The 13,022-nt window shown below is 49.4% G+C and overlaps 1 protein-coding gene across 1 annotated transcript in view; it reads right to left on the minus strand.

Annotated features, from left to right (window-relative positions):
- Positions 1 to 8,884, minus strand: part of RABL6 (RAB, member RAS oncogene family like 6) — a 32,637-nt gene extending 23,753 nt beyond the window's left edge. The window contains exons 1-3 of the mRNA XM_063144431.1: positions 8,504 to 8,884; positions 1,718 to 1,852; positions 1,126 to 1,173 (exon numbers count right to left, since the gene is read on the minus strand). Coding sequence (XP_063000501.1) covers positions 1,126 to 1,173; positions 1,718 to 1,852; positions 8,504 to 8,633 — 313 coding nt within the window. The 5' untranslated portion in view covers positions 8,634 to 8,884. The remainder of the gene's footprint in view (positions 1 to 1,125; positions 1,174 to 1,717; positions 1,853 to 8,503) is intronic.
- Between the last annotated feature and the right edge of the window lie 4,138 nt (positions 8,885 to 13,022).

The raw sequence follows: 13,022 nt of genomic DNA on the forward strand, positions 1-13,022 counted from the left end.
GGAGAGGACGGCCGAAATGTTGCAAGCCAGATCTGGAGGCTCCATTATTTTCCAGGGCAGAGGCAGGTAGCCAAGTGCCCAAAGATCAACACAACTTTGCCACACATGCTTCCACCCACAAGCGGTTTCAAGTCGAGCCTTTCAGAGCACAGCAAGCCATGGGAAACTACAAAAACACACAAAAGGTGGGGAGGGGGAGGGAAGGATGAAGCAAGGACCCCGGCCTTATCAGCACCCAACTACCAAGGCTCAAGAGGCTATGCTAAGGAGGGACCGAGATCTAAGCTAAAGTCGCTCTCACCCAAGGAGTCACGGAGGTGGATTTTTTGGCCTGAACACATTGGGGTGTGGCAGAGAGAAAGAGAGAAAAACAACAACAACAACCATGAAATGGAAGAGAATTTACACAATGGGAACAGCAAGTTGAAAAATCACAAGCCTCAATCTTTTCTTTTCTTTTTTTTAGGAATGAAACATCTAAGCAATCAAATGACATCACAAATGTCTTTCCCTTTGGATTCTGTTAAGTTGGCATTTCCTAAACTTCCGGTTGAGGCACTTTTGCCCCGTAATCAGAACCGGAACCACACTTCATTCTTATACATAAGAAGGCTTTGACTGGGAATGTAAAAGAGTAAGGATTATCCATCCTACAAGGGGCCCACATCATGGGGTTTCTGCACCACTGTTTTAAAATTGCCTCCTGACTGGAAGGAGGCAAGGCCAGCGCAGCAAATCATACAGAGAGGCAACAGGGAGCCTCTTCCCAGGGCAAGCAATTCTCCTGCATCTCTGTACTGGGTGCAATCTGGATAGACAGGCACGATGGAACTGCCAGTGCCCAGTGGAGGCCAACGGGGAAGAGGCACTGACCTAGTTCAGAGATGCAGCAGGCCCCCTCCCCTGCTGATAAGATACTTTGGGTTCACAGGACCTTTTATTTATTTCTCATGGCATATAGCTTGAGAATTATTACATTAAGCCATTTTTATATACTTTCCAGCAACAGAAAAAGATGACGGACACATACTGAGTAGCAGATGCCAATTTCTAAATGCTGCCATGTCTCCTCTAAGTAAAGAGAAAGAATTGCTGTACTACCAAAAAGGGAGAAGAAAGTCTTACCTTTATCAACTACATCCCAGACTTCGACTTTCACAATATCGTCAGTGGCTAGAAGAGGGGAACAAACACACGCCGGGTTAAGGTAGGGGAGTCTGCCCTGAGGTGGGCAGCAAAGACACAATCCCAGCCACGTTACAGCCACACAGCAGAGCTCAGGTAGCTGCATCTGCAGAAGGCATCTGGGCGCTGCTCACCTGTGAGTGGAACACGGCACAGCAGCAGCGCCTCCAGCCAACCACGGAGGAGCAGCACAGCCCTGGCTTTCAGCCGTCTTCTTAGAACTCATCTCTTTACAGAGGGGTCCCCTGAAGTGTGACGCAGCCAGCAATGCTTTGTAGCACACAGCAGAGTGTGCGGGTCTATTGCTTATTAATTTCTATTGCGTTGTTTTCATTGTAATATTTATTGTTGCTTTTATGCCATTATATTTTATGTTCACGCTTTGATACCCTTGTGGAATGCGGTATATAGATTTGAATAAAGAAAGAAAGAAATATGAAAAAATGCCCAACAGCAAGGGAAAGAGAGGGCTGCAGAAGGAGCTGGCCATGCCGCCCCCCTTCCCTCCCCTCCAACTTCCAACCAAACTCACTTTTATAATTCCAGTGGATGCTGGTGACCTGGATCTCCTGAGTCGGAATATATTCCTCGACAAACTTCTTTCCCTGGAGCCGATGCCACAAAGTGGTCTTGCCTGTGTTTCTGTCCCCTCGGATGACGATTTTCACTGGGGAAGGAGAAAGAGCAGAAGCCAGGGGAGGTGAGGGGCAGGAAGAGCAGCCTGCAAGCGGAGACCCAGCTTTCGCAGGTTCTGCTCTCTTACAAGAAGACTGTGCTAAAAGAAAGCAAGAGAAATATTATGCCTTCTCGGCCATTGGTATTTACTCACACCAATCCAACAGGGGGGTGGGGGAGAAAAACAAGACTCAGAGACGTGTACAGGGAGCTTAGTAGGGAACATCCTGTTTTAATTCATTCCTGACAAGTATGAAGTAATTACTTTTGAATGGCCATTTTCGTGTCATGCTTGCCCTGAAGCAGCAACATGTGTGCACCAAAGCACCACACCAAGCGACTGGACCCAAACTCCTTCATACTGCCAGCAATCAAATTAATGGAGGAATCTTCTCTACATCAATCTCCCCCAACTTGGCACCCTCTAGATGTTTTGGATGCTTACTGCTATCAATCACAGCCAGCAAAATCAACAATCAAGAATGCTTGGCGTTATTTTTGTTATGGGAGGAGTAGGGAACTGATCACTCCCCCCCACACACACACAACTACCACTCAGAGCCTACACAAACAGACGGAATATGTTCGATCCCTGCAAAAGAAACACTATCAAGAACCACCAGCCAACTTCACTGAGTGGCCCCAAATTGAAAGAGGAAAAACTTCTGTGCAACCCTTCCAGATGCTCGACTTTAGAGGTATATAAACTGTACAGCAAGACAGCACTTGGAGAAGGTCGCAGGTTCAATCCCTGCCATCTCCAGGTAGGGCTGGAAAAAATCCTTCCTGAAACTCTGCAGAGCCATTGCTGCCAGTCTGTGTCAACAATACTGGGCTAGATGGATCAAGCAGGGTCTGACTCAGTAGAAGTCAGCTCCCTACGTTCCCACTTAGCATTTAAGAGCAGAGATGCATCTGACTCTTGCGAAACCGATTTAAATTATATATTAATGTCACAGTTTACACAGAAATGAACTGCCTCATGCTACAGTCCACAAGAGTTCTACTAGCCCACACATGGCACATTGGAGGAAAACACAACTTATTCCAGCTTACAACTTTCCCAGGCAATTTTTGCTTACCAGAGGCACTGAGGAAATGGCTACCTTCAAGCCAGAACTATTCATAGAATCCTAGAATAGTAGAGTTGGAAGGGGCCTACAAGGCCATCAAGTCCAACCCCCTGCTCAATGCAGGAATCCACCCTAAAGCATCCCCGACAGATGGTTGTCCAGCTGCCTCTTGAAGGCCTCTAGTGTGGGATTGCCCACAACCTCCCTAGGTAACTGATTCCATTGTCGCACTGCTCTAACAGTCAGGAAGTTTTTTCTGATGTCCAGCTGGAATCTGGCTTCCTTTAACTTGAGCCCGTTATTCCGTGTCCTGCACTCTGGGGATGATCGAGAAGAGATCCTGGCCCTCCTCTGTGTGACAACCTTTTAAGTATTTGAAGAGTGCTATAATGTCTCCCCTCAATCTTCTCTTCTCCAGGCTAAACATGCCCAGTTCTTTCAGTCTCTCTTCATAGGGCTTTGTTTCTAGACCCCTGATCATCCTGGTTGCCCTCTTCTGAACACGCTCCAGCTTGTCTGCATCCTTCTTGAATTGTGGAGCCCAGAACTGGACACAATACTCTAGATGAGGCCTAACCAGGGCCGAATAGAGAGGAACCAGTACCTCATGTGATTTGGAAGCTATACTTCTATTAATGCAACCCAAAATAGCATTTGCCTTTCTTGCAGCCATATCGCACTGTTGGCTCATATTCAGCTTGCGATCTACAACAATTCCAAGAGTGCTATTATGTCTCCCCTCACTGAACGCAACCCAAGATGGCCACTCTAAGCACCTCCATGCTTATCCCTGCATGAGTTGGGACGTCTAGCATGACCTGCTCAGCAGTAGACTACCTCCACGAGCAAAGAATTTTGAAGCTGGACACATCCAAGAGCTGCTCCACAGCCTAGGCATTTCCAGTCATCACACCCAGCCCACCGTCTAAACTGCAGCTATTGTCACAGCTGATGTCAGATGTCCCTGATGTCCTGTTTATTTACTTACTATATTTAGATACCATCTTTCATCAAGAAGTTTGCACTTTACACAGTAACCATAAGGCTGCCACATTTAAGATACAAACATCACCATGTTTAGACAGAGAAAAGGCCTACAAGTCCCAGTATGCCCTTGGAGTTGTAGGCCTTTTCTCTGTCTAAATATGCAGAGAACAGTGGCCTTCATTGGTTATACTAGCCTTCTTGCACCAGGCTGGGGAAGATTAGGTTCATTTACTTGACCAAAAAAAAATCCCGTTCAATAAACTAAACGAAGTGCCTCAATTAATCAAGCAGCCAACTAAACACACACAAAAACCAAGGGTGTCAAAAGTACCATTCTCAAAGAGGCACCCCATCCCCTTTGCTCACAGAGGAACACCTCTTCAAAAATGCTGCCTGCTCCCCAGACCACGCATGGCTCATCTAAAAAATGCTTCTTTGCTTCAGAACAATGTTCACTCATGCGCACATTTACACAAAGCTAAAATGCAGTGAAACTCATAGTTAACCGAGATTTCTTTAATTGAGTAGAATCTTAACTAAATTTTTCACAGCAGTCTGAAGGCCTCAGCAGGCAAATAGCGGCAGTGGCTTTTGGGTCCTGGAACTCTGCCTGGCCGTGGCTGAGGGTGGGGGTAGGACAAGCTCATGGGCGTGTTTGTGCCTGGCTGCTATTGCAGCCAGAAAGGCCACTCAGGGAGGGAGCCCGGGCCTCTGACATAAAGCACCAAGAGGCCCAAGCGGAACAACTCTCAGGGGAAAGAGACTGGACACGTTGGCCTACTTGCGGCAAAGATTGACAGGGAAACGCCTTCACAGCAGATTAAAGTGGCAAAATGTAGAGATAAGCCGGTAAAAGAATTACTTTCCCAGAGTGAGGAAAAAGTGACTCATGAGGAAGGCAAATGTCTAAGTTACCATGGTACAAATCCACCCAACGTGGTGCCACGGTGGTCTACGTCCTGCAATCCTAAAAACGGCAGGCTGAGGCAGGAAGCGGAAGCTTTCACCACTCAGAGACCCACCGTACTTCTGTACATGAGCAAAGGCACGCACACTTTTTTTTAGACTGCACCCAAAAGCTGTTTGCTTGAGCTACGGTTGGCTTTGCCAATTCTGCTTTGCTGGCTCTGCAAAAGGAGACGTAGTGCAGAATTGGGGCTCACTCATCTCCCTCTCTCTCCTGGATCGTATCAAAAGCTGTTGCTGACACTTGCACCAGGCGTGAGTGAAGAAAGGACCAACGAGCGCTGCTGAGCACCAGCCACATTCCTCGTTCATGTTTGTTCAAAGCTGTCCCCACGCCCTATCTCAATCTCCCCGTCCTTGCCAGGTAAGCCAGGTGGAAAGCAGCCAGGAGAGCAGCAAGGGAGCCTACGCAACCTTGGGTAGTTGTGGCAGAACAAGAGTTAGCAGAGGGGCAATTTGCTCCTCACCAGGAAAAAGAGTCAGGGGCTGCCTGTCCACTGCCTCTCTGCTTCCTCCCCACCCTGCAGCAACACTTCCCCACAGTTCAAAAGAGCACTGTTGGCCTCTTCTGTTCACTCATGGCCTAGAGATGACAGAACACGCACACACCCACACACCAGCACCACAGCCCTGCTTCTGACTCAAAGGGTGATGCTGAATGATGCCAGCTGCTTTTCCTGGGCCTTTTAGCGTTGGCAGAATGCTGCAGTGGGAAAGGAATGCTGCAGGGATGGGGGAAGAGAGGAACCAGTCGACACAACACCCTGCAAGCGGGGGGCCAAAGCCCATGACCCAAGCATCACCCCCCACCAGCGGAGAGTCACAGGTTCAGGAAAGAGCCTCTCAGCCAGACCGGAAGTGGGCTGAACCAAGGGAAAACAATTCCGTGCCGTTAGAGACTAAGCCGCTGCCCTGAACACCCCACCTCCAGTGCTGGTCATGGGTCACTGAGGCGACCTGCGCTCCTCCCAAAGTCATGAAATATTCAACAGTGGCAAGATTCATTCTGTGTCCACTGGTTTGAAAGTTGGCCACACTTCAGGACCCAGTTTAGGCCACTGTGAATGTTTTGCGCCTGGCATGCCGTGACAGTACCCAGCAAGCTGGGCTTCCACTGAGTCTACAATGCTGCCTTATCCCGAGGCAGACCCAAAGTGTGTCTGCACTGACAGAGGCTCTCCCAGGTCTTTGGCAGGGTTTTCTCCTGTTATCCAAGACCCTCTCTTTTAAAAATGGAGATGTCAGGCCTGGAAGCTGGGGCGGGTGGTGGGGCAACCAGCAGCTGCTAGTCCTAGGAACTCTCCTCCCTTCAGCCTTGTGTGTGTGTGTGTGTGTGTGTGTGTGTGTGTGTGTGGATCCAGACTAAAACTGCTTCCCTGTTCACTCTTGCTGTTTAGATGCTGCTCTAAAGTTGACATCATTAAGATGACGACCTCAGTTGATCCCAGAGATAGTAGCAAAATGCAGGCATTTCTGCAGTATATTCTGCCTAAGGCAGCTTCAAAGAGACAACATGTGAAGAGCAGATGTCCCCTTCCTAGGCCCTGATCAGAACTGGGAAAGCAGGGCAATTTGTGGGCAGCCCAATGAAACTCTCGTCTGTAATCCAAGCTCTCGTAACATGGAAGCCAGTTTCACCCAAATGAGCAGGACATGGTTCCAAGTAACTGCGTGTAGGGTTTTTGCTCACACAGGCATCCTACACCCAATGCAACTCTCCAACGTTACGCATGATCCCTAAGCATTCCTAAGCAAAAGGAGAAGGGCGCAAAAACTCTTCCAACTGCAACACTTGCACATCAAGGACACCAAAATTTTTGGCAAGCTACTTGCTCAGAAGGAACAATTACTTGCTCCAGGCAAGTGACTACCTACTAAATGGTTAGTCACACAAATATGACCATAATCTGAACTCATGTAAGCGCCTTTTCAGGACAGATGGCCTAACTGTGAACTCTGCAGGATTCAAACCTGGGTTTCCAAGTGCAGCACTGCAGCAACTGGGCTGCTCCCTATGCCAAGGATCTTGGCTGTGACCCTCTCTGTGTGTAGAAGCGCTAAAGCTGCTTCCAGGTGAATCAAAGCAAAGAATTTGCTTCACCCCAGCCCTAAAAACAGCCCTCTATTCTTCACCCCTAAGGCTAGCCGCTCTCTTCTTGCTGTTTCCCTGGCCGCTATGCCTCCTGCACCGCCCCAACTCCCAGCATTCTTATTTCAAAGGAAAGAGCCAGCCAGCCTGCCCCATTTTACTGCTTACTGTAAAACTGTCATTTGTTTGTATTCCAATAGCACATTGTTTTGAGTATGTAGTAAACTCTGGATGCGATTTTGCAAAGCAGTCCACCAAAGCAGAGATTGGTACAACAGATATCCATCCATTTCCCAAGCTCCGCGCATGGGCCCTGCGTGTTTAGCCCTCTATCCCGTTGCTCCTTCACCTTCCCTCACTTATCGAGCTCTGCCTTCTCCCTCTCCAAAAGCAGCCTGCGGCCCCTGCCAACCTCATTCCCTCCTCTCGAAGGACAGGGAAGAGGATCCATCCCTAGCATCCCAACAGCTGTTCTTCCACGCACACCCTCAGATGAACTGCCTTAGGTAGAGCCTGGCTACTTGGTCCATCTTGCCCAACGCTGTCTACTGTCAGGAATGAACCTGGGATTTTCTGCACCAACAACATGTTCTCCATCAAGGAACCACAGCTCAGCTGCTGGAGCCCTGTTTTACATGCAGAAAGTCCCAGGCTCACTCCCTGCAGCATCTCCGGGAAAGAATCCTGCCTGAAACCTTGGAGAGCCACTGCTGCCAGTCAGTGTCGACAACACTGGGCAAGAGGGCCCAAGCGGGGTCTGACTCAGTACAAGACATCTACTTATGTTCCTATTTAATTCATCCATTTATTCAGAACCGTTAGGACTGGAACCCTACTTTACATTTAGGCAAAAGATCACAGCTCTGCGGCAGAGCCCCTGCTTTGCATGCAGAAGGTCCCAGGTCCGATCTCCGGCAGCATCTCCAGGTAGGGCTGAAACCCTGCAGAGCTGCCGCCAGTCAGTATCAATAATACTAGGCTAGATGGACCACGGGGTCCTAGCTCAATAGGAGGCAGCTTCTGACTCCAGCTTATACGCTGCTATTTCTCCAAGGAACTGGAGAAACAAACAACAACCCTTTGAGGTAGGATCCAGCTGGGCGGGGGCACAGGCGGAGAGCGACAACGCTCCCCCCACCGCACAAAAGACCCCAGAAACGCAGGCAGCGGCCTTATGCGGAGTCAGACCCTGGTTCATCTAGCCTGAGTAGTGCGGGGGGGGGGGGTTAAAAAAAGAAAGAAAAACCCTGCTATCCGCTCCTGCTCTTCGCCGGAGCTGCGGCCTAGGAGCCCCCTCCCCATGCCAACCCCCCACCACAGGGGCAGCCCCCTCCCCATGCCAACCCCCCACCACAGGGGCAGCCCCCTCCCCATGCCAACCCCCCACCACAGGGGCAGCCCCCTCCCCATGCCAACCCCCCACCACAGGGGCAGCCCCCTCCCCATGCCAACCCCCCACCACAGGGGCAGCCCCCTCCCCATGCCAACCCCCCACCACAGGGGCAGCCCCTTCCCCAAATCCACTCACTGTTATACTGGACGCCTTTGGCGAAGCGCCTCTGCAGCGCCTGATTCATGGACTGCAGCCCCGCCGGGATAGGCTTGTCCCGCCCTGGGGCCTGGTCCGAGCCCACCAGCTTCTTCAGGGCCGAGAACATCGTGGCTGGGGCGGAGGGAGGGAGGCTGCGGCGTACGCTTGGCCCGGCCTGGCTCCGAGGGGCCCGCAGGCGAAGCCGGTTACATCGCCGCCCGCGCCCGCTGAGGAGGAGGAGGAGGAGCAGCCCCCCGCGCGGCGCCCGACCCCATCCCCACCTCCGCGGCGGCTCTGGCTGCTGCCGCCTCAGCCGCCGCCATCTTGGCTCGGCCTCTTTCTCTCTCCAAGCAACCAGGAGGTGGGGGGCGGGCGCGGGAGTCGATTGAGGCCAAGCTACGGCAACCCGAGAGGGACATTCAGAAGAGCGAAGGCGGCGCCATCTTGGCTTACGGGGGTCGGGGAGGGGCGCGTAGGGAGAGGACGTGTCGCTGCGACCTACGGGAGCCTGCGAGGGACACTTCCAAAAGAAACGCCATCGCGTCACCCCGCCTCAGAATGTTTTAAGAACATCTTTTTGCCGCCACATCAACTTGGCTTGTTGGCCACAGCCTACGGGAACCCGGAGGGGTCTTTTGAAGCGGCGGAGTTTTGTTAGTTTGGCCAAATAAATGGGGGGGGGGAGGAACGTAGTGATAGAAAAGTTATTAATAAAGCCTGACGTATGTGCGTGTGTGTGTTTTTTTTTAAAAAAAACGTATAAATCTATGATCACAACAGAAGAGCGGCCTACGGCAAGCCGCTTAGGACATGTGAGAGATACGGAGATACGGAGTCCGCCATCTTAGTTGGGCCTCGTTTCTAAGCAACCTGGAAAGCGACAAAGAAGTGGGGGGCGAGGAGCTGGGTACGGGAGTCGGCGAGGGTCAGAAAGGATGGACGAGCTCGCTCGCGCTGTTTTAATTCATAGAGTGGTAGAGGCCTCTCAGGCGCCCCCCCCCGGCCCCGCCTCCTCTTTTGCAGGCTGCGGAATGAGCTCCCTAAGGAGGTTCGCCTGGCACCTGCATTATATGCCTTTAAGCGCCAGGTGAAGACCTGTTTATTCTCCCAGCATTTTAACAGTCTATAAATAAATTTAACTTGGTGTTTTAAAATTGTAATTTTGCATTGCTGCTGTTTTTATCTGGTTGAGCTTTTATATTGTATTTTATATTATGGTTTTATACTGTTGTTTTATACTTTGAATGGTTTTCATTTTTGTGAACCGCCCAGAGAGCTCCGGCTATTGGGCGGTATAGAAATGTAATTAATAAATAAATAAATGTGCCCAGTCCTTCCAGTCTCCCCTTTGTTTGATCATAGTAACCACCCATTGGAAAGCACCGGAGAGCCTTCAAATGGCCGTTTAAATAGGGTGGCCATATTTTGGAAACCAAAAAGGAGGGCAACATGGTGGGCCCCCAAGGGTGGGCCCCCAGGAGCCAGGGCCATGTTTGTGTGTGTGTGTGTTGAGTTATGGGTTTTACAAGCTTATTAGTTATTGCACAGATTGGGCTTCTGGCACATAACCTTTTGTATTAAGTTTCTGTTTGTTTTGGGCCCATACAGAAACTAGCAGAGTATTACAGCGGTTCTCAGCCAAGTCAGCAAAGACATGAATTAAGACAGAGATTTGTATTGGTTAAAACAAACCTTTTTACTGGCATATAAATATATAATTTAGTTATGGCAATACAGACACAAATACTTACAAACGGTCAGTCAATACAGCTCACATGAGGGACATCACAGATACATTCTGATAGCTACTGTACATGAAAATACATTTACTTTTATAGACTACCTGTACAATGATGCAATTCCTTGCAACCCTTAATTGAAGACAATCAGTTAACCAATTATTCAATTATGACATCAATGTCCAGGTGTAGAGCTGACCTTTAAGTTTTCTGCTGAGTCTTCTGTTCCTCCAGCTCCTCAGCAATTAACAGATCAATGGAAAAACATAACCAGGATCCATTCCAGGATCCAACAGTGTGCCCCACCCAAACATGGCCTTGGTCACAGGTCTGATTTCACAGCACAATTAAGACAAACCACAGTTCTACGCAACATCTTAAAGTTAAAATCACTGAAATAAAGAACAAGTGAGATGTTCAATGTATCTGAAACTAACGTCACTCATTCCTACTTTTGTAGCTTTTGCTATACTTTGAAGCTTTTGCTATATTCTGGGTGATACAGTCTCCCTTTCCCTCAAATATCTTTACTTACTGTATCCTCACTCGTTGCAAGCTGCTGCTGCTGTTAACAGGGTTTGCTGCTGGCTGGCCAGCTGGCTTTTTTATTTTTACATTTCAATTTTTAAAAAAACTTGTGTACGATTTTCACAAGTTTCTCTAACATTAGGGTGGGTATTGTGGGCGGTGGACACTACTTCGCCCATTCACACTTCTCACTTATATACATTAGCTTCTCAAGGCTTGTGCATTGGCACCACTTCACACATCCAGACTTCGAACTCCTGTCTACTTCCTGCACAAACACATGACTCTGAGACTCTCTTTCTAATGCCCTGTGTTGCATGCCAGGACTGTGGGCTGGGTTGTCTGTGCAGCCTCTGTTGTCTCTCTCTCTAAGCCATTGCAGCCAAACCAAAGTCTCCAGCCTCAAACAATCTCCCTCCCTCTCTCTCTGCCAAAGTCTCGCAATGGTCCAGATAGCACTTGTGGCTGGGGATATTGCTTATTGCAGCTTATGACTCTTCCTTTAAAAACCTCCACCACCAGCCACCTCCATCTCCTCTCCTCCCGCACAACCGCTCAACTCTGATGCACTCTTAAAACACTCTGGGTGGCAAACTCTCAGGGCCAAGCTACAGGTGCAACTGGGTTGCCTTCAGCCTATCTCTGCCTTATGCCAGCCAGCCAACATCTCCAGCCTCAAACAATCCCCCAACCCTCTCTCTGCCAAAGTCTCCCAACGGTCCAGTCAGGATGTGCACTTGTACCCTGTGGCCAGGGGTAGGGTGACAGCTTATAGCTTGGTCGCATCCGGTGACTCTTGTTTTTTAAAAAAGCCAGCTACCTCTGCCTGCACCAACAATGGACTCTGAGATGCTCTTAAAAAGGCTGTGTGTGACACACCAGCCTCTCAGGGCTCAGCTACAGCCGTCTCTGAGTTGTGTCTTCAGTCTAACTCTTTCTCTAAGAGAGATTCCAGCCAGCCAGAGCTGCAAATCTATTTTTCTCTGACACACACTTCAAACGTTCTGCATTGCATGCCAGAAGTGCAGACAGAGCCTAGCTCACAAGTGAACAAAATGAAGTGGAAGGGAAGGAGTAGTGAAGCAAAGCAACTACATGCCAAGTTCCAGCATCCGCAGCAACAGGGCCTCCCCAAAGATGAGAGCCTCTCTCTCGACTGGCACCTCACTGTTGGTTGTGAGAGTTTTCCCCAAAGAATGACCCTTTAAATCTAAATGGAAGAAGTGAGTGTTGGCTGGAGCTCCAAGCTGGATGCAAACCACACTCCCTTTTTGCTCCTAGGAGCCTTGCAGCTCTATAAGTGAACCTCTTCATTGTCTCCTTTCTCCAACAAGCGTGACCGACGATTTGTTGTTGTTATTATTACAATTTAAAACTGCCCTTCCTCAAATGCAGTATATGGAGTCTCCCCTCTCTTGATCCTCACAACATGCTTGTGGGGTAGGTTAGGCTGAAAGAAACAAGATGGCCAAAGTCAGCCATTGAGTTTCGTGGCCAAGTAAGGATTTGAATCCAGGTCTTTCAGATTCCGATACCATGCAGCATTAACTCTGTATGCGTCTATATTCAAAAATAAAACACTCGCAACTGCTGTATCCGGCATGCAATTAAAAATGTGGCCAAAAGCAAATATCAAATGTGAAGTAATTGTGCACTTCCATACTGCAGGGAAGTGCTAATTTTCTGAATATTCTGTGATTGGGAAGTAAAGGTAACTAAGGGCCAGGGCAACTGATGGTCTAGGGGATGGAGGGTCTGTCTGGACCTGCAGAATCTTGATTTTCCACATACCCCTCCCTGAAAGTTGGTTAGTCCAAGCCCTGGGCTACTGTTTTACTGTCAAGACTAGTAAAAATATGTTCTGAGGGGCCATCGATGGCCGATGCCATAGTCAAAACATGCCTGCGTTGAGGTGGGGGTTGGGTCCAGACGACCTCCACAGGTCCTTCTAATTCTTAACATTTGATGAGTTTATGGTTCTGTGTGTTGTAGGCTGGCACCAGGTGGCAGCATCATGGGGGGCCTGCCAGGGGGCCTGCCCTGTAGGGACCCACTGCCAATTTCCAGCGGCTCCAATTCAACCCCACTCTCCTTTGATGCTGCTACCGGTTTATCTGCCCTCTCTGAGCAAGCAATCAGAGAAGGCTCATTGAGAGCATCTTGTCCAAGGCCCACCTGAAAACACCCTCACACACACACACACACACACACCAAAATCTTGACACGGCCTCTAATGCAACTGGATGGAA

The sequence above is a fragment of the Elgaria multicarinata genome, chromosome 19 (assembly GCF_023053635.1).
Source record: "Elgaria multicarinata webbii isolate HBS135686 ecotype San Diego chromosome 19, rElgMul1.1.pri, whole genome shotgun sequence".
Classification (NCBI taxonomy): domain Eukaryota; kingdom Metazoa; phylum Chordata; class Lepidosauria; order Squamata; family Anguidae; genus Elgaria; species Elgaria multicarinata.